This window comes from Marmota flaviventris, chromosome 2 (genome assembly GCF_047511675.1).
Source record: "Marmota flaviventris isolate mMarFla1 chromosome 2, mMarFla1.hap1, whole genome shotgun sequence".
NCBI classification, from domain to species: domain Eukaryota; kingdom Metazoa; phylum Chordata; class Mammalia; order Rodentia; family Sciuridae; genus Marmota; species Marmota flaviventris.
In genome coordinates this window covers 120,227,545-120,250,092 of record NC_092499.1, presented here as the reverse complement: position 1 = coordinate 120,250,092, position 22,548 = coordinate 120,227,545, and the positions used below count along the sequence as shown (strand labels likewise).

At 37.3% G+C, this 22,548-nt stretch overlaps 1 protein-coding gene across 1 annotated transcript in view; it reads left to right on the top strand.

Annotated features, from left to right (window-relative positions):
• Ptpn9 (protein tyrosine phosphatase non-receptor type 9) overlaps positions 1-22,548 on the top strand; it is an 88,326-nt gene that overhangs the window by 49,083 nt on the left and 16,695 nt on the right. Inside the window, exons 6-8 of the mRNA XM_027924664.3 lie at positions 6,953-7,063; positions 9,326-9,654; positions 18,536-18,629. Coding sequence (XP_027780465.1) covers positions 6,953-7,063; positions 9,326-9,654; positions 18,536-18,629 — 534 coding nt within the window. The remainder of the gene's footprint in view (positions 1-6,952; positions 7,064-9,325; positions 9,655-18,535; positions 18,630-22,548) is intronic.

Sequence of the window (22,548 nt, the reverse complement as noted above, 5' to 3'; positions counted from 1 at the left end):
CCTACCTCAACCTCCCAAATTTCTGGAATTACAGGCATGCATCACCATGCCCGGCTTTCTGTTTCACATTTTTAAAATAGTTAGTCATGACCAACTAAATTGATTTCTGGACTTACTGAGTCATAGCTTGCTGTTGGAAAAGCATTGGTGTAGGAGTCTGTTCCAGGACCTCACTTAGAAGTATTATTGAACTAGACTTTTAGAAGTATTTATTTATTATTACAGCTTCATAACAGAAATCATAGAAAGAGAATGTATACTGTATGCTATTTTCAAGGACTTGTTTCTTTCACTCAGCATTATGTGTTTAAAATTCTTATTTTGGTAAGTAGCTATGATATATTCCTTTTCATTGATCAAAGGATTGATTTCTTTGCATTCTTCATTCGTTGATGAATATACCACTGTTTTATATATTCTTATTGATAGCTCCTCAGGTTATTTCCTATTTTTTGTTCTTGTGGACAGTACTGCTATAAACTAACTTTCTTTATCTCTTTCACTCCTTTTTTTTTTTGGGTGTGTGGAACCATAGATTGAACCAGGGATACTTCAAATCTGGCCCATATTCCTAACCCTTTTTACTTTTTATTTAGAGATGGGGTCTGACTAAATTGGTTATAGCCTCACTGAGTTGATGAAGCTGGCTTTGAATTTGTGATCTTCCTGTTTTAGCCTCCTGAATCCCTGGGATTAAAGGCGTGTACCACCATACCCAGCTGTCTTTCTTTTTGAAATGAACATTTTTATACATGTTTTTTGGTGAAGTTTGCAAGAGAGTGTCTTGAGCAATATTTCTCAATCTTTTGTTTTTCCTCCATTTTTTCATGATTGCCTCACTAAAGAGGCTTTTCTTCCCCTCCTTCCTTCCACCCCCTCCTTCCCTTCATTCCTCTGCTTCCTTCTTTCTTTTTTTAATTTTGAGACAGAGTCTCAACTAAGCTGTTGAGGCTGGCCCCAAACTTGGGATTCTCCTACTCCGAGTCATTTGAATTACAGGTGCCACATTACCAGGGCTAAGGAGTCTTTTTAGACCTTTTTTCCCTAGTAATTTCTCTTCTTCCTCCTCCTCTTTTTTATTTTTTTAAATTGTGGTGCTTGGATTTGATCTGGGGGCCCTTGAAAATGCTAGGCAGGTTGTTATTACTGAGCTTAATCTTCAGCAATGTTTATTTTATTTTGTAATAGGGTCTGACTATATTTGTTCAGGCTGGCCTTGAATCTGGCAATCCTCCTGCCTCAGCCTCCCCAGTTGCTGGGATTAGAGGCATGTGTCACCATGACTGGCTCATTTAGACCATTTTAAGATCATTGGCTTTAAATACATTCATATTGCAACCATAAGCACTATCCATTTTCAGAACCTTTTCATCATCATGAACAGAAACTCTGTATCCATTAAATAGTAACCTTTTCTTCTTTTTGTTGGTACCATGGATTGAACTCAAGGGTACTGAACCTTTTTATTTTTTGAGAGAGGATCTCGCTAACTTGCTTAAGGCCTAAGTTGCTAAGGCTGGTTTTGAACTTGTGATCCTCCTACTGCAGCCTCCCAAGTCGCTGGGATTACAAGTGTGCACCACTGTACCCAGCCTAAATAATATCTTTTTATTTTCTTTTTTTCTGGTCCTGATTAATCTCTATTCTGCTTTCTATGAATTCACCAAGTATAGGTGCTTATATAAGTGGAATTATTAGAATACTTTTCTTTTGTCTCTGGTTTATTTTAGCATAATGATCTATAGCATGATTAGAATTTCATTGCTTTCTAAGGTGAATAATATTTTGTGTATGTACAATTTACTTCTCTATTCATTTGGCTATTGTGAACATTAGCTATAAATATCTGGTTGAGTCCCTTCTTAGTTTCGAGAAGTGGAATTACTATTTTATGGTGCTATAGATTGAACCCAAATCTCAAGCATGAGTTTATTTATTTATTTTTGCCATACTGAGGATAAAACAGAGATGCAAGCATGTTAGACTCGTGCTCTGACATTGAACTACATTTCTAGACCTGGAAGTGAAATTTGTTGGATTATATGGTAATTCTATTTTTAACTTTTTAAGGCACAAGTGTGTTACTGGGATTGAACTCAGAGGCATTCTAACACTGAGGTACATATGCAGCCCGTTTTTAAATTTTTTATTTTGAGACAGGATCTCTCTGAGTTGCTCAGGCTGGTGTTGAATTTGCAATCCTCCTGCCTCAGCCTCCTGAATTGGTGGAATTACATGGTGGCATCCCCAAGCCTGGAGAGATTTTGCTTTTATAATTTAAGAATTTTATCTTAACCTGGAAGGTGGTACATGCCTGTAATCTCAGTGACTTGGGAGGCTGAGGCAGGAGGATGGCAAGTTAGAGGCTAGTCGCAGAAAATTAGCAAGACCCTAAACAACTTAGTGAAACCCTGTCTCAAAATAAAAAAGGGTTGGGGATGTGGCTTAGTGTTAAAGTGCCCCTGGGTTCAATCCCCAGTACAAAAAACAATAACAATAAAATGCTAAGACCTTTTTTTTAAGTATGATTTGTAGGGATCTGACTTTTTTCCTATATCAATCACTTTTTCTCCTGGTTTTACATATTTAAATAGTCCCCATCCTCAATTTTTTTTTTTTTTTTTTTTTTTGAGCCACAATGTGTATTTTATTTAGATAAGGGGTCTTGCTGAGTTGCTTAGGGCGCTGCTAAATTGCTGAGGCTGGCTTTGAACTCAGGATCCTCCTGCCTTAGTCTTTGAACTGATTGGATTGCAGGAGTATGCCACTGTGCCCAGCCAGTTTTGTGTTTGTTTTTTTTTTTTTAAAGATGCTTGGAATTGAACTCATAGCCTCCTGTGCTAAGCATGTGTTCTACCACTGAGTAAATGTCCCAGCCCTTTTCCCCAGTTTAGACGTTCTCTTTGTAAGCTTTAACAAAATCATAATATCTTGGTAATTTAATATACCTTTGATAATTTAGTTAACTGTCTAACCATATTTCTCCTTTATTCACCTTGTCCTCAGGATTAAATAATACCATTATGATCAGTTTAGTTTCTCCTTTTAAATTATTTTTAACTTTTTAATTTTTACATTTATTTATTTTTATAGCACTGGGGATTGAACTCAGGGCCTTAAAATGTACTAGATAAGCACTTTTATCATAGAGCTATATCCCTAGTCCTTTATTTTAATTTTTTGAGATAGGGTCTCCTTAAATTGCCCAGAATTTGAACTTGTGATCCTGCCTCAGTCTCCCAAGTATATGGGACTAGAGGCATGTGCCACCACTTCCTGATGGGAATTGAAAATAAAATTATAATTTTACTTATTTATGTGTGCATGTGTGTATGTATGCTAGCAGTGGGATTGAACCAGGGGCGCTTTCCCAATGAGCCACATACATAGCAACAGCACCCCTCCCACCCCCTGCCTCTGTTTTTTGTTTATTTTTTGGTAACAGGGATTGAAACCACTGAACCATGTCACCAACACTTTTTATTTTGAGACAGGGTCTTGCTGAGTTATTTAGAGCCTTGCTAAGTTGCTGAGACTAGCCTTGAACTTGTAGTCCTCCTTCCTCAGCTTCTTGAGTCGCTCAGATTACGGTAGGCATGTGTCACTGTGCCTGACTTTAAAATTATAGTTTTGATCCTCTTTAATTTAAAATTATGTTGTGAGAGGGGCTGGGTTGTGGCTCAGTGGTAGAGCACTTTCCTAACACAGGTGAGGTCCTGGGTTCGATCCTCAGCAGCACATAATAATTAATTAATTATTTAAAGGTTAAATTTTAAAAATATTTATTGTGAGAAATTCTTTGAAATCTTCATTGTAAAGTTATATGACATTCTATTGTAAGATACACCATTTAGTTAATCACTACTAATTTTGGACATATATGTTCTGTTCAGTTTTGAAATGGTATTCTATTTATTTATTTAGGGACTGGGGATTGAACTCAGGGGCACTTGACCACTGAGCCACATCCCCCACCTACTTTTGTGTTTTATTGAGAGACAGGGTCTCACTGAGTTCCTTAGTGCCTCACTGTTGCTGAGGCTGGCTTTGAACTCTGGATCTTCCTGCCTCAGCCCACTGAGCTGCTGGGATTATAGGCATGCGCCACTGTGCCCAGCTTCAAGTGTTATTTTTAACCATCAAAGTAAATGTTTAGGGGTTGGGGACATAGCTTAGTGGTAGAGCATATGCTTATCATGTGTGAAGCCTTGAGTTCAATCCCCATTTACCATTTTAAAAAAAGGATAATAAATGTATTTTTAAAAATAAATCTGTGTTTCTGGTTATTTCCTTAGGATAGAAGGTCAGAAATTGATGATCGAAGAGCATGCACAATTTTAAGGACTTATAATGTCAGATGCTTTCTTTCTTTCTTTTTTTTTTTAAAGAGAGAGAGAGAGAGAGAGAATTTTTTTTTAATATTTATTTTTTAGTTTTCGGTGGACACAACATCTTTGTTTGTATGTGGTGCTGAGGATCGAACCCGGGCCGCACGCATGCCAGGCGAGCGCGCTACCGCTTGAGCCACATCCCCAGCCCCCTTTCTTTCTTTTTTTAAAAAATATTTTTTAGTTGTAGGAGGACACACTATATATTTATTTTTAACATAGTGCTGAGGATTGAACTCAGTGCCTTACGGGTGATAGGTGAGCACTCTACCACTGAGCCACAACCTTAGCCCACCACATGCCTTTCTAAAGGTGTTATCCATTCACAATTCTACCAGTAGTATATGAGGGTGCCATAAAGTCATTTAAATGAACAGGTAGCAATTTGCGGTGATGAAGAAGACAATGGCTCCTATTTTCTATAAATCAATCTGTGGAAGCGCAGGTATTTTTCCAGACTGTTTTTTAAATTTGGCAGTTTAAGGGGCTATTAGTATGAATCATTGCATCTTTGAAGAAAAATATGAATTTAGTGGCCTTTGGAATATTTTGTTGTGGATGCTGTCTACTCTCCATAGGGAATATTTAGATTCTCTAAATTAGCTCACTGAACAGTGACTGAAAAGAATAGAATAACATATCAAATCGAGATTTAGCCTTTTTTTCCCCCCCTGTAACTGGCAATTGAATCCAGGGAACTTTAAAAGTGAGTTACATCTCAAGCCCTTTTTATTTTTATTTTGTGACAGGGTCTTCCTAAGTTGCACAGGCTGGCCTGGAGCTTGTGATCCTCTTGTTTTAGCCTCTAGTAGCTGGGATTACAGGTGTGTGCCACTGTACCTGATTGAGAATTAGTCTTGTGTGTGCATGTATGTAGTACTGGGAATTGAACTTTATCTCTTAACTGTCTCCCCAGTCTTTTTTATTTTTGAGACAGGGGCTTGTTAGGTTTCCCAGGCTGGCCTAGAACTTTTGCTCTTCCTGCCTCTATCTCCCAAGTAGCAGAGATTTTCTATGGTGCCAGTGCGCTTGGCTGAGAATTAGTCTGTCTCTCTCTTTTTAATTTTTTTTTTGTTTTAGTTATACATGGACACAATATCTTTATTTTGTTTGTTTATTTTTATATGGTGCTGAGGATCTAACCCAGTGCCTCACATGTTCAAGGCATGTACTCTGCCTTTGAGCCACAACTCCAGCTTGAGAATTAATCTTTTGAAAGTGTTAGAATACAGACAAAAAAAAAAAAAAAAAAATAAGGTAAAAGATTTGTAGTTACAGTTTCCTCTTTTTAGGATGTTTTGGAAATAATTTCTTCACAGTTAGAATGCTAATATTACATCAATCCTGCATCCGAGAAGGGCCAAAATATTGAAAAACTGAATTAAACCAAGCATTGTGAATGATTTGTCATTCTTAAGCTTTGTATAGGCCATTTGCCTTTGTGCATAGTAGGTCATTTGTGTTTTATTTTATTTATTTTTTGGTGTCGGGGGTCAAACCCAAAGTGTTCTGCATGCTAAAGATATTCTGAACCCCTGAGCTACCCCAGCCTCTATAGATTGAATAAATAAATTTAAAGATGAAGAAATGGGTAAAAAAAAAAAAAAAGATGATACGGGGCGGGCTGAGGTTGTGGCTCAGGTAGAGCACTTGCCTAGCACGTGCAGGGCCCTGGGTTTGATCCTCAGCACCACATAAAAATAAATAAACAAAATAAAGGTATTTGTCCATCTACAACTAAAAAAAAATATTTAAAAAATGATGATACATACACAGATACCAAATTAGATGCAAATTATGAAAAGAGATGTTTCTTTTATATTCAGTTTTTCCTCAGGCTAACTTTTCTTATAATTTTAATACATAGAATTTTGGGGGGATACAATATGTGTGTTGATGTGCTATGTAAATGTATAGGATAACTCCTGATAAGAGAACTCAGAATACTCTTTCATCCATAAAGCTATGGTAAACATGAAGTTAATATTATTAATTTAAATAGTAAATCATCTTCTAATTTCTTTGTTGTTTGTATTTTTGCTGAACTGGGGATTGAACCAGGGCTAATCTAGTATTGAGCTACATCTCCAGCCCTTTTTAGTTTGTATTTTTTAAGTATTTATTTATTTACTTACTAGGAATTGAACCCCGGGGTGCTTTACCACTGATCTATATCTCTAGTCCTTTTTATTTTTCATTTTGAGAAAGGATCTTGCTAAATTGCTACTGGTCTTGAGCTCCTGAGTAGGTGGGATTACAGGTATGGGCCACCATGTCTGGTTTAGTTTTTATTTTCAGACAGGGTCTGCTAAATTGCTTGAATTTAGGGTCTTGAATTTAGGATCCTGCTGCCTTATCCTATACAGTTGTTGGGCTCATAGGCATCACCACCTCACTTGATTTCTTTTAACTACTTTTCCTCTAGCTATTGAGAAAAAACTAGAATTAGTCGGTACACTCCCCCTGCTGGGTAAGAATGGAGAGAAGTATAGAAAATCTAACCTTGGGGCTTGAACAGTTATGGGTCCCATTAGGCTTAAATCCTCATACGTTTTTCTCTACAGGGAGCATTTCCAGCTCGTTTGAAGAAGGTGCTTATTGTGGGAGCACCAATATGGTTCCGAGTGCCCTATTCCATCATCAGCCTCCTTCTGAAGGACAAAGTCAGGGAGAGGGTAAGACAAGTTAGCTTTTTCTTATTTGGAGGTGGATAAATTCCCATTTGTACTATTGGAATCCTGTCAATTAATTTGCTGCTGTCAAAAAATTCTCCTGGCTTGTTTCCTGAATTCTTTTCTACTTCTGTCAGTGTATTCTCTCCTATCCTCTCTTTGATTCATTCATCAGCTTGGAACACACTGCCTTCCTCACTATTCTGTAATCTCCTTGTATTAGGAACTGGCCATAGTTTATCTGGCTCTTGCATAAGATAGTACTGAAAGAAAAAAAAAAGAAAAGGAAAAAAAAAAAAAAAGATGGTATTGAAGGAATGTGTCCTGGAGGTAATTTAAAGATGGCTACTATTTCCGAAATTTTAGGGCAGAGGTGTAGCTCAATGGCAGGGTATGTACTTAGCATGCATGAGGCCCTGGGTTCAATCCTTACTATCCAAATAAAAACAAAGACAAAAAAAACCTAAGAATTGAAAATCAGCATATAATTTAATTACACTAGTTGAGCTGGTGTTAGACTTTGTTCACCTGGATGTACCATTCAGCAGGATGGAGAGGGAGAGTCCCTCACTGTATCTCTTCCTATTTTTATTCCTGGTACTTACTCTTAAAACAACTTGTTACTTCCAGTTTCACAAGAATGGTAGCAAATTACTTTAATTCTATTTTAATTTCAGAAGTGCTTCAGGACTAAAAGATGATAGTCTTAGTCAGTGATTGTAACCCTTGAAAGAAAGGGCATGTGAAACACTGGCATTATAGGGTAAAAATAATAAACTTTTTTTTTTAAGGGTTTTTTATTGTCGTTGTGTTTTTTGTTTTTTTTGTTTTTTGAGACAAGGTCTCACTAAGTTGCCATATTGGCTTCCAATCTTTGCTGTCTTCCTGCATTAGCCTCCCAAGTCACTGGTATTTCAGGCATATATTACCAATCTTGGCTCTCTTTTTAGAAATATTATCAGAGATTTTTGCGGCAAGGAATTATTAAGTTAAATGAATAATGCAGATCTTTATAGCTGAGGTGACTTGGGTCAGAGAGGGGAAAGTGGTGGTGTTTCGTACTCCAGAAATTACATAGAGACCTAATGAGTCAGAGCAAGAGAGATCTTTCTTTCTTTTTCTTTTTCTTTTCTTTTTTTTTTTTTTTTAAGATATTTATTCTTAAGTTTTAGGTGGACACTATATCTTACATTTATGTGGTGCTGAGGATTGAACCCAGTGCCTCATGCATGCTAGGTGAGCACTCTACCACTTAGCCCCAGCCCCAGCCCGAGATCTTTCTTAAAAGAACTCTGTGAGAATACTCCTTAGTTATGTTCTTGCATATGAATTATACATGCATGTATAAACTCAAAATATATTGAGTGTCCTATGTAGTCCAGGCATTCGACCCTGGGGATTAAACAATGAGTGAGATATTCCTTACTTCAAGGAGCTCACAGTCATCATAGAGGCCATAGAGGTATACATTGGAGAAGACTTGGACTTTGAAGGAGCATAGAAGAAAACATTGCCTCAGGAGGTCAAGAAGGGCTTCACAGAGGAGGTGAACAATGAGCAAGTCCTCAAAGAGGTAGAGGAGGAAAGAGGGTGGTCTAAGAAGAGGCAATAGCAAGAAAGAGAAGCTTTTAGGAAGAAGAGCATTCCTGCTCCAGAGAAGTTGACTAAGGAGAACCAGCTAGGCTATCTTGGTCCAGCAGGCCATGCCAAGCAGAGAGCAGATTTAAGTATTATGATGACTTATCTAACATTTTTCCTGGTCTACCCTGTCTGTGAGTGGTTGGTTTCGTCTTGATTTCATAGAAATCTGTTTTTGAGAATACCCATACCAAGCTATGAGTAAAATATAAAGTAATAGGCTTAGAATTGGTAGCCTCAGTATAGGGTTGAAAAAAATAACCACTACCTATGCATTGTTAGTGGTCAAAAAGAATACCAGCATGAGATAGTACAGAGAAGCATTGTTAATAGTACATATAAAGCCTTTGTTCTCTATACCTTCCTTTCAGAAGGTATATAGCAAAGCCTCTAATTCCAGAAGTGAATTTGATACACATTCTCAAAATTCAAACTTGTAGCTGAGAAATTCATTGGACTTAATCCCAGGCAGATGAAATGCATTCTACTTCTTTTATAAATATACCTGGTTTTTCAAGCAAATGTCAACCCATTTCCCAAATTCAAATAAGCACATTTGTTCTTTATCTTCATTATCTGTGCCCCTTTCCTGCCCCAGTACTCACATGGTTCTTTCTGGCCTTCTAGATTCAGATTTTAAAGACTTCTGAGGTTACCCAGCATCTGCCCAGGGAGTGCCTTCCAGAAAACCTGGGTGGGTACGTCAAAATTGACCTCGCCACTTGGAATTTCCAGTTCCTACCCCAGGTGAACGGCCACCCAGATCCCTTCGATGAGATCATCCTGTTCTCCCTCCCTCCTGCCTTAGACTGGGACTCAGTACATGTTCCAGGTCCCCACGCCATGACTATCCAAGAGTTGGTAGACTATGTTAACACCAGGCAAAAGCGGGGGATATATGAGGAGTATGAAGACATCCGTCGTGAGAACCCTGTTGGCACTTTCCACTGTTCAATGTAAGTAGGAAAGTTTTGGGACAGCAATTAGTTATCAAGATGCCTCTGGTGGTGCTGACAGCAACTCTTCCTTATGTGAAGGAGCATCATTCTCACATAATAGTTTTCTCTCATTCAGAAAGAGGTTATCTCCTTTTTTGGTGCTTGCTGCCAATGTCCTGTGCTTTGAAATTTCAGAAGGTCTTTGATACCAATAGAGGATCCTTGTAATAATGGACATGACTTTGGATATTTTCCTGAAATGCAAGTGGTTTGGTTTTTTTTGTTGTTGTTGTTTGTTTTTTAAACTCAAATGTGATGTTTTCTATTCTCGTCCTCAGTGTGAGCTCTGGTCTGTTCAGTTTTTCCCTAGAGCATTTATTGTGAATCTCTACATCTTGAAACAATGGATGCTGGTGCATTTAAAAGAATGCATAGTCAAAAAGAGAAGAGTTGCCTCATATGAATTTAACTTCTTGAAACTTTCCTTCTACATAAATCCTACCACAAAACCAACTGGCTAGTTTATAACTCTGGTTCATAACTTGGTAATGTTGTTGACAATAGAACATCAATCATCTCTATTACCATATTGCTTTCATTTCTCTTGCCATGTTTTTGTTGTTGTTGTTGTTTTTCGTACTGGGGATTGAACCCAGGCAGGACCTTGTGCATGCTATGCAAACCCTCCACCATTGACATACATTCTCCAACGCTTATTTATTCATTTAATTTTGTGGTACTGTGATTGAACCCAGGGATGCTCTACCTCTGAGACAGGGTCTTGCTAAGTTGCTAATGCTAGCTTCAAATTTGCAATCCTACCTCACCTTCCAAGTAGCTAGAATTACAGGCATGTACCACCATATCCAGTTATTTTTTATTTGGGGGCAGGTCTCATTAAATTGCCCAGGATGACCTTGAACTTGTTATTCTTCTGTCTTAGCCTCCTGAGTTACTAGGATTACCCTCACCAGATTCTTGACATGTTTTAAATGGCTACAAAAGAAATCCTCTTTATTACTATTGAACTGTCTTTTGAAAATTAAGGAATCTAGGGGGAGGGAAAAGGGAGATCATGAACTGAAATCGAATTCCATGCATGTATGTGTTTTTGGGATGACCCCAACCACTATATGTATAACTATAAAGCTCTAATAATAATTAAAAAGAAAATTAAGGAATCTGTTTCAGTGGGTCTCAGGCTCAAGTTCCACTTACTGAAAGTCTTCTCTGAAGATTTTTATTTCCCATTTATGTACCTTAGTTTTCCTGTGTGTGATATGTGACTGTATGAGTTTTAAATGTTTCACCTACCTTAAAGCTTTAGGAATCCATGATTTTGTGAGTACCTATACTCTCTCAGAATTCTGCCCAGATTAGTCAGGGTGTAAAGAAGAAAATGTAAAGGAATAAGGGGAAATAATTAGGAAACTGTGATGAGGGCAATAAGAGAGAATTGGCAATTGAGAAGCCAATAAGCAGAACAAGAATGAAAGGAGGGCTGTGTGGGCGGGTATAGCTCAGTGGTAAAGTGCTTGCCTAGTAAGCATAAGGCCCTGGGTTCGAACTCCAGCACTCCCCTACCTCCCTCCCCGCAAAAAAAAAAAAAAAGGAAAGAAAAAGAAAAAAGAATGTAAATGTAGAGAGCGTACTATAGGGATACTGCTACATTGATGTTCATAGCAGCACAATTCACAATAGCTAGACTGTGGAACCAACTTAGATGCCCTTCAATAGGTGAATGGATTAAAAAAATGTGGCATTTATACACAATGGAGTATTACTCAGCACTAAAAAATGACAAAATCATGGAATTTGCAGGGAAATGGATGGCATTAGAGCAGATTATGCTAAGTGAAGCTAGCCAATCCCTAAAAAACAAATGCCAAATGTCTTCTTTGATATAAGGAGAGCAACTAAAAACAGAGCAGGGAGGAAGAGCATAAGAAAAAGATTAACATTAAATAGGGACGAGAGGTGGGAGGGAAAGGGAGAGAGAAGGGAAATTGCATGGAAATGGAAGGAGACCCTCATTGTTATACAGAATTACATATAAGAGGATGTGAGGGGAAAGGGAAAAAAAATCAAGGGAGAGAAATGAATTACAGTAGATGGGGTAGAGAGAGAAGAGGGGAGGGGAGGGGAGGGGAGGGGAGGGGAGGGGAGGGGAGGGGAGGGGAGGGGAGGGGAGGGGGGATAGTAGAGGATAGGAAAGATAGCAGAATACAACAGTCACTAGTATGGCAATATGTAAAAACGTGGATGTGTAACCGATGTGATTCTGTAATCTGTATACGGGGTAAAAATGGGAGTTCATAACCCACTTGAATCAAATGTATGAAATATGATATGTCAAGAGCTTTGTAATGTTTTGAACATCCAATAAAAAAAAATAAAGTAAATGTAGAAAAAGGGAAGCAGAGTATATGTCACGAGGGGAGAGTATTCTTTTTGTTTTCTCCCTACGAGTGCAAATCACTGTTTACATTTCTGTTTACATTCAATTTCTTTCCCAACCAACTCCCCCCGCCCATAGTCTTGAAGAAGGCAGTACCTTGCAGAAGGGAGGAGTACTTGGCAATAGTGAATATTCTGATATTTACTTCATAATCCAGAATTCCAAGGGAGACATAGTCTTTTGGGGTAGTAGATCTATAAGGACTTGGTATAAGACAGAGTTGGAGTTGCTGAAGATTCTGAGTTCTAGAACTGAAATAGGGCTCCATCTTTCAATAAAGAGGCAAGACTGTAAAGTGTTCTCATCAGACTATGACATATTCTCTGATTGGCAGATGGCCAAACAGACACCCAAACCTGCTCTTCTAATACAGTTACCTATCAGCAGTGAAAAATTGCAGAAACCTCTGGAACAAGGTGAGGAAGCCTCAACACAAATGTTGCATAAACAGGATCATACCATATGATGATGAGATGGCTTTTTTACTAGGTGTAATTCTGTGAAGATTCATCTGAATTGTTCATTCTTTTTATTGCTGAGCAGTATTCTGTGCTGTGGATATACCAGTTTGTTTAACCCTCACCTGTTGAAGGACATCTGGATTATTTTGGCTATTGCAAGTAAAGCTGTTACAAACATTTGTTTCTAGATTTTGTGTGAACATGTTTCTACTTCTGGCATAAGTGTCCAGGAATTCAATTGCTAGGTCATATGGTAATTCTGTGTTTAGCTTTTATGAGAAACTGCCTGTTTTCCAGAGTGTCTATACTGTATTCCCACCAGCAATGTATGAGTAATCAAGTTTCTTCACTTCCTTACCAGCATTTAGTGGTGTCACTATTTTTTATTTTAGCTGTTTTGGTAGATGTGTAATCTACCAGAATTATTTAATTTGAATTTCCCTAATAGCTAATGGTGTTGAATCTTTTTTAAAAAAACATCCATTCCTTTTTATTTTTTATTTAAGACAAGGTCTTTCTAAGTGGCCAAGGCTAACCCCAAATATGCTATCCTTTTTGGCTCAGCTTCATGAAAGCTGGGATTATAAGCGTGTGACACATTACTCAGCCAGGTTGAATTTTTGTATAAATTGTAAGATTTAGTTTGATATTCATTTATTTTGTTATTGGACATCTAATTTGTTGCAGGTCCCTGTGTTGACAAGGAAATCCTTCCCACTGAATTGTCTTTGCAACTTTTTGATTTTAAAAAATTGGCTAGGGCCAGATGTGGTGGTCCACAGGTGTAATCCCAGCTAATTAGGCAGCTGAGGCAGTAGGATCCCAAATTTGAGGTTAGTTTGGGCAACTGAGCAGTTGCCCAGACTTCTATCAAAATAAAAATTAAGAAAAAAAATCTGGGGGTGTAGTTCAGTGGTAGAGTGCTTACCTAGCATGTGCAAGTCCGTAGATTTAATCTCTGGTACTGGAGGGAAAAAAATCAGGTAGGCACGAGGGGAAATTTTTAAGATATAGAAAACTACAGAGAATGACCTAACAAACTCCATGCATATCACCTGAACTGACGACACATTGACACGATTATTAATCTTTTTTGTCATGATTATGTAAGTCTTTTTTATTTTGAGACAGAGTCTCACTAAATTGCTGAGGGCCTTACTGAGTTGCTGAGGCTGGCCTTCAACTTGCAATCCTCCTGCCTCAGCCTCCCAAGTTGCTAGAATTACAGGCATGTGCACCACATCTGGCTACTTCACGTCTTTTTTTTTTAATTATATAAAAGGAAGAATTCATTATGAATCTGAAATCTCTTCCAATCATCACCCTCAGTTCTTTGCACTTCCCACATGCAGCTACTGGTACAAATATGATATATTTCTTTCCATTTAATTTTGTACACATACCCTTAGAATAATATGGAATATTATTTTATGTGGGTGACCTTTGTAAATTTTTCATTTCAATCAATAAGCAGTATTTTTTTTTTTTTTTCAAAAACCAAGTAATACCAAGGGGCGAACAAAGCAGAAGCAAAATAAGCAATCTTTTGCTTTACTCTCAATTCTACTGTTGATAACCGTCCATTTTCAGCTTCTTTTTTTCCTCTTAAGACTGGATGTCACTATACCTGCCTGGCCGGTTTCTAACTTGTAGTTTCAAGCCATTGTCCTGCCTCAGCCTCCCAAGTAGCCGGGAGTACAGGCATGTGCTATCATGCCCAGCTTATTTTCAGTTTTTAACAACTGTTTCTCCTGGTATTGTTTCTAAATTAAAATGATTATGATTCTCTTTATTGGTTTTTGTTATAGGTGAGCATTTGATTCTTATACCATGTCACCATTTCTTTCTTGGCTATTTTCCAATATATGTCATAAATTTTAATTGAATCAGTAGTCACTGTTTACATTTTTATGACTGATTTTTTTAAACTGCAGAGGTAAGTGTGCTACTATAAAATGAATAAACATTAAATAATTAACTAAATCCATTTTTTGTTTTTTCTGGAGTTATCTAATTTTTAAACTGTCTTTTAGTTTTTTCTGTACCTATCCTGATTATTTTTCTGTATGCTTAATCTGATTTATTTTACCCTGTCATTATTGTTTCCCAAGTAATCAAATAGATAGTCATTTGATTTCATTTTTTTAAAAAATTTTTTTAAAGTTGTTGATGGACTTTTATTTGCTTATATGCGGTTCTGAAAATTGAATCCAGTGCCTCACACGTGGTAGTTGTGGCACAGCCACAACCGTGATTCCATTTTTATACCTGGAGACCTCACTTTCAGAATTTTTTGTTCTTTTGCTCCAACCTAAACTAATTGTTGGTTATACTTTAGGCCTGGTCTTTGTTTTTCATCCTGTAATTTTTGCTCTTTATTTTGTTAATCCTATTTCCTCACTTATATTGCGTTTGGCAAAGTACAGAATTCTTGGTTAGAAATAATTTTACCTTAGAATTTTTGTAGCCATAACTTCCTTCCTTCTTTCTTTCTTTCTTTGTTAATTTTTTTATTTGTTCTACTTAGTTGTACATGACAGTAGAATGCATTTCAATTCATCGTTCACAAACGGAGCGCAAATTTTAATTCTCTGGTTTTACACGGTTTAGAGATGCACAATTCGTGCAATCTATCTATGTATCTAGGGTAATGATGTCCATCTCATTCCACCATCTTTCCTATCCTGTCTTCTTTCTTTTTTATTTTTATTTACCAGGGATTAAACTCAGTTTAACCACTGACCCACATCCCCAGCCCTTTTTGTGTTTTTAGAGACAGGGTCTCACTAAGTTGCTTAGGGCCTCGATAAATTGCTCAGGGACTCACTGAGTTGCTGAAGTTGGCTTAGAACTTGGAATTCTCCTGCCTCAGCCTCCCAAGCAGCTGGGATTACACAGCTGCACCATCACGCTCAGCTGGCAATACCTTTCTAATTGCTGGCAATGGTACTAGTAGTCTGTTGTTTCTGTTCCTTCTTAATCTTTTCATTTGTAGTTAACCTCCTTTAATGTTTAAAAATCTCATCATGCTATGTCTTGGTTTAATCCTTTTGTTTCATTCATTATACTGGGTGCTTGATAAGTCTTTTGATCTTAAAGCCTTTGAACTTGGAATGTTTTGTTTTGTTTGTGCTAGGGATCTCACCCAGGGCCTTGTGCATTCTAGGGAAACTGTACCACTGAAGCTGCAGCCCCATATAAGACATTTATTTATTTATTTTTTCTTTTTTAGTACCAGGGATTGAACTGAAGTCCTGGTGCATGCTAGGCAAGCACTCTACTATGGCTGTGTTACATCTGCAGCCTTAGAACTTTTTAAAAAATTGTTTTTTCATGCTTCCTTCCTGACATGTTTGTTTTCTCCCTGTCTTTATCTCATATTCCTATAAGTCTGATTGGAACTCCTAAAAGTAAGAATTGATATTTTTCTTTTTGTAAAGGGCAAGATAGTAGTTATTTTACATTGTGGATCTTTGTTGCAAGTACTCATCACTGTGGGTATTAACATATAAACAGGTTGGCTTTGCCATTTTCAAAAAAACTTTATTAACAAAAGCAGTTGTCCTGACCATAGTTTGCTGATTTCTGCCCTAGAATGATTTTTTTTATTTTCTTAATTTTTTTCTTTTTTTAAAAAATATTTTATTAGTTGTTGATGGACCTTTATTTATTTTTATGCGGTGCTGAGAATCAAACCCAGTGCTTCACACATGCTAGGCAAGCGCTCTACCACTGAGCCATAACCTCCGCCCCTTAAAAATTCTTATATTTTTTCATTTGTTTCGTGTTCTTGGTAATTTCCTGATCTCTTACCTATTGAAGTTCCTATTTTGGCTATCTTTTTTCCTTTTTTTAATTTTGCTGTGGCGGGATTGAAACATGCCTCACATGCAAAGCAGGTGCTCCACTACTGAGCTAAACATCACAACCCTGCATACAATTTTTAATTTGCAAGAGCTTTTCACTGATTGTTCCTTTTTCAAAGCATCCTCTACTTGTTTTCTGTACAATGATATTATCTTTTTTCTCTTGCAGGATATTATTTATAGCCTTTTAGCAGTCTTTTTCTCTTATTGAAAAACTATTTTGTCCTTTTTCTCCCATGTATATTTAAACTAGTTCCCTTTGTTTAGGGGATTTCTTCATAATCTTGAGATCCAAGGCTGTTAGTTCACACTTAGTACTGGGATCCTTAAGTTGCTTAGTAGAAGTTCTGTTTGTATGGGTGAACTTCAAATTAAAATGATCAGTTTATTTTTAGTGTACTCCAATTGAGTTTTCTTGCTAGTGGCTATTTACTCATCCCAATCAGAGTTCTGCTGGGTCCAATTTTACACTCCTTAATCCCAGCAACTTCAGAAACTGAGGCAGGAGAATCTCAAATTGGAAGCCAGCCTCACCAACTTAGTGAGGCCCTAAGCAACTTAATGATATGCTGGGGATGTGGATTAGTGCTTAAGCACCCCTGCCTGGATTCAATCCCTGGTACAAAAAAAAGTTCTTCTGCTTGGGCAAATAAGAGTGACTATGTCTCTAAATAAATAAATAAAATAAAATAGGGGCTGGGGATGTAGCTCAAGCGGTAGCGTGCTCGCCTGGCAGGCATGCGGCCCGGCCCGGGTTCGATCCTCAGCACCATGTACAAACAAAGATGTTGTGTCCACCAATAACTGAAAAATAAATGTTAAAGTTCTCTCTCTCTCCCTCTCTCTCTCTGCCTCTCTCTAAAAAATAAATAAAATAAAAAGGAAAAAGGCTAGGAATGTAGTTCAGTTATAGAGTGCCCCTGGGTTCAATCCCCAATACTGAAAGGGTCAGGGGAGAGTTCTCCAATCTCCAGTGTCTTGCCTGGTGGGGATCCAAGCTTGGATATTACTGTAGGATACAACAGTGAGAATTGGGCAGGGGTTCTGATTGTATGCCATTTGGATTTTCATTTATTGCTGTTTTTAGATTTTAGATTTTGCCTTCCAGGGTGAGAGACTTGAGGGTATCATTTTGTCTCTGTGTAGATCCCAGCTTCCTGAATTTGGCCAAGCCAATTAACATCTTCCCATCTGCTTTTTCTGCCAAAACAGGTTGAAATCTGTTTGATGTTTTCACTGCTGGTTGGTTTTGTACTGAATAGTTCCTTTATCTCATTCTAGTAAAGCTGCTGGATAGAATAGAGTCAGTATGGGTTATCAGTCCACCAGGGCAAACTGGGATTCAGCAAATTAATTTTGAACATCTTTTGAGAAATGAGTAGTAGAAATTTTTGTCTGCAGTTAGATTTTTTTTATGTGTGCTGTATCTTATTTTTTCTCTCTACCCCTTCTTCCTCTTTATTACATATTCCTCATTTCTGTCTGAGACATCATCAGAATTGCCTTTACAGTACATATTTCTACTAAGATTCTTATCACAATCTCTTAGGTAATCTCCAAGAATGATTGAGGCTTTCTGCAAGGCCTCTTCTTCTGAACCCTCACTAGAATCACCCTTCATACTTCATATTTGGCAGTTTAGGCTTTTTCTAGCTTATACTTCCAGATTTCCAGATTCTTCCAAACTTTGCCTGTTATTCAGTTCTAAAGCTGCTTTCACATTTTTAAGTGTTTGTGATAGCAGTATTCCACTTACCAGTACGACTTTCTGTTGTAGTCCATGTGGGACTCCCCTTTTCTTTTGAAAGGAAAGATCTTTATTTCTATAAGTAATATATATACTTTAAAATGCTAAATGAATACTTGAGGGTGTAGGTCATTGGTAGATAACATGCCCAGCCTGCATGCATCCCTGGGTTCAATTGCCAACACCCCAAAATCTCCCCCAAAGAAACAAAAACCCGATTAAATGACATTGAACTATATAGACTCGAGAATGAAAAGCTGAACACCAGTGGTAATTGACACTCAGCTTTGCATTGCCGACTTTAAACATATTTACATACTACCCCTATTTTTTCTTTATTCTAGCTTGTCTATTTCATTTCCTTCAGGTCTCCAGGAAACTTAGAAAAGAACCGCTACGGAGATGTACCCTGTCTCGACCAAACTAGAGTGAAACTAACAAAACGAAGTGGCCACACTCAGGTATGCAGATAAATGCCATCTCTTTTGGATAACTGGGGGAAATTAAACCTCACCCAAAGTGAAACATTAATATTTTAGTAGAATGAAAATGGATACTGAAGGTAGATAAGGTTCAAGTTCTGATTTTGCTACATAGTAATCTGTTATAATAGACAAGTGCCTAAATGCCCATTTCATAGTACTGAGTGGGAAGTAAATTAAATTATTTATGTGAATGTTATGATAGTACAAGATCTGGTTTATTGTAGTTTCTTTTATTGTTAAATTATTTCTCCTTTTACTTCTTAGTTGTAAAGGCATGGCTATATAGTTCCAATTTGATGAATATATATGTAGCAATACAGGGCAACTTTGATTATATGTGATGAATTTTCCCATCTATATCTGAAAAAAGTTGTGGATAACTACTGTATACATAAATGTCTAGAGATAGAGATGAAATGGCCAGATGACTATTACTTATGTATTAATTTGTTCATATCTGTACATATTAATAAAAACCTCATATGTAAAATATTGAGATATGTAGTAAACATTTTACTCACCCTCACCTTTTTTTTTTTTTAAAGATAGAAGAGAGAGAGAATTTTTTTAATATTTATTTTTCAGTTTTCGGTGGACACAACATCTTTATTTTATTTTTATGTGGTGCTGAGGATCGAACCCAGCACCCCGCACATGCCAGGCGAGCACGTCACCGCTTGAGCCACATCCCCAGCCCTCACCCTCACCTTTTACATGCACCTTTAAAAAAATATTTTTTTTGTAATTGTAGATAGACAATATGCCTTTATTTTATTTGTTTATTTTTATGAGGTGCTAAGGATAGAATCCAGTGCTGCATGCATGCTAGGAAAGTGCTCTGCCACTGAGCTACAGCCTCAGCCCCCACATGCACCTTTGTCTTTACTTGTATTTGAGCCATTTTTAAAATTAGTCTCACATGGTTTTGCAGAATACATCAACTTTATTTCCTTTTAAGTGCATGATATTGTCATTGGCAAGTTTATTCTGAACCAGAATAATCTACTAGGATAATATTAGGATAGTTTTTAATTTTAATTCATCTCATACATTCTATATATTATAATCATTTACTTATTTCTTTTTTTATATAATATATATTTAGTTGCCGATGAACCTTTATTTAATTTATTTATATGTAGTGCTGAGAATCGAACCCAGTGCCTCACATATGCCAGGCAAGCACTATACTAAGTCACAACTCCAGCTCTTCTTATTCTTTTTTTTTTTGTTGTTGTTGTTGATACGAGGATTGAACCCAGGAATGCTTAAACACCGAGTCACATCCCCAGCTCTTTCTGCCTCAGTCTCCTGAGTCGCTGGAATTAGAGGCATGTGTCACCATACCCAGCTACTTATTCCTTTTTTAAGTAACATCTAACCTTAGAATTTTAGATTAACAACTAACTAGGTATTATATATGTATATATTTTTTCTTTCTGATATACCAAGTTTTTTCTGGTGACCCTTATCAAAAAATAGCATTGAGCTAGGTGCAGTGGTGCACACTTGTGATTCCAGGGACTCAGGAAGCTGAGGTAAAAGAAGTAAAAGAATTGCAAGTTGAAGGTCATCCTGGGCAACTTAGCAAGACCCTGTTTCTAAATAAAACTAAAATTGGCTGGGGATGTAGCTCAGTGGTAGAGAACCCACCTCCCATCCCCATTCAATCTCCAGTATTGGTGGGGGAGAAAAAAAATTGACTGCAATTGCTGTTTCAAAAGAAAGTTATTTAAATAGAATCTCTTCAGCATTACATATATTTAAAGACTTCTTATAACCAAGGGCAATGGTGTGCACTTGTAATTTCAGCAACATAAGAGGGTGAGGCAGGAGAATCACAAGTTCACGGCTTTGTTTTGCTAAATTGCCAAGACTGGTCTCAAACTTGGAATTCTCCTGCCTTAATCTCTTGAGTTTCTGTGATTATGGGTTTGTGCCACTATGTCCAACTCTGGGGGCTAAATATTGGAAAAATCAGTGCTTTGTATTTGAGCATGTATGATATGTGATTCAGGACCCTAGGGTCATAGTTTCAATCTCTCTTGACCGTACTCTTTCAGGCACATGAACTGAACTCACAGCCCTGCCCAGGAGTCTTGCAATTTTCTCCTGTGAAGTATTGCTTAGTGTATCTGGCTACCTGAGGGTAAATTAATCAGTATGCTGAGATCCTCATAGTCATAGTACATGCTCTGAAGGAATGAAGTAGAATGGTTAACTTGGGGCTATGGAGTCAGATATCTTTATCTGTTTTGTTGAGCGCTGTCTCCAGTTTGTAGAACAGTGCTTAACTGCACTTATTAGACAGGAAGTATGTGAATAAGTGAAAACCTGGAAACTATCCTAGTTCATTCTATAATTAATCTGAAAATCATTGCCTGACTTTTAGTCTCACTACTGAAAACATCGGCAGTGGCTTTATTTGTGCAGTAAATGAGACATCAGGTTTTTTGTTTGTTTGTCTTTAGCTTTTTGGACATTATTTCTTTATTTAGTTTCAGGGATATTGTATACTCATGGATTTTCTACTTTCAGGATTATTCTTATTTTGTTTCTTGACATTTATTTTCAACAACAAAATCTGTATATTTATAATGTACAACGCAATATTTTGAAATATGTATACAAAAACAATAATTAGTATACATTGTCAAATGGCTAAATCAAGTTAGTTAATATTTGCATTGCCTTACATACTTACTTGGAGCTTTTCTTTCTTTCTTTTTTTTTAATATTTATTTTTTTAGTTGTAGTTGGACACAATACCTTTATTCCACTCATTTTTATTTTTATGTGGTGCTGAGAATTGAATGCAGGGCCCCGCGCATGCTAGGCTTGCACTCTACCACTGAGCCACAATCCCTGTCCTGGAGCTTTTCTTTTTTATTTTATTTATCTATTTGTTTTGGGGACTGGGGATTGAACCAAAAGGCCCTCTACCACTGAGCTATACCCTCCCCTCCCACAACCCTTTTTGTTTTAAGATAGGATCTCACTAAGTTGCTGAGACTGATCTTGAACTTGCTATCCTCGTGCCTAAACTTCCCAAGTTGTTGGGAATGCAGGTGTGTGCCACCACCCTGGACAACTCTTTTCTTTTATAAGAGTACTAAGTGCCAGGGTGGCACACCCCTATAATCCCAGCAGCTTGGGATGCTAAGGCAGGAGAATTGCGAGTTAAAAGCCAGCCTCAGCAATTTAGGCCCTAAGCAACTTGGAGAGACCCTGTCTCTAAATATAAAAATATAAAACAGGTCTAGAGATGTGGGTCAGTTGTTAATTACCCCTGGGTTCAATCCCTGGTACCAAAAAAAAAAAGTACTGAGGGTTCTACTTTGGTGGTCCTCATGATATAATTACCTCACAAAACTCATAAAGGTTCTGACCCCTAATGCCATCACATTGGCTGTTAGGATTAAAACATGAATTTTGGAAGTGGACACAAGCATTCAATCCATATAAACTTAACTATGTGTTGTGTTTGGTTTGGCTCATCCTCCTATTTTAGTTTGCTCCCAGTCTTATGCTTTGTCTCTGACATCATTTTTAGTTGTAACATCTGATGCTTCTTCTGAATTTGCCAATATTCCCGGAGACAAGTGATCTCAGAGACAAAGATGTTAAAAGCTAATATCCTTAGTTATAAAGAAATAATAGGAGTTGGATGCATTAGCACACACCTGTAATCCCATTGACCTGGGAGGCTGAGACAGTAAGATTCCAAGTTCAAGTCCACCCTCAGCAATTTATTGAGACCCCGTCTCAAAAAAAAAAAAAAGCGCTGGGGATGTAGCTCAGTGGTAAAGCTCCCTGGGTTCATTTCTAGTACCAAAAATAAAAAATAAAGAAATAATAGGTCTCCTTTAGAGGTAATATATTTCTTCAAAATATC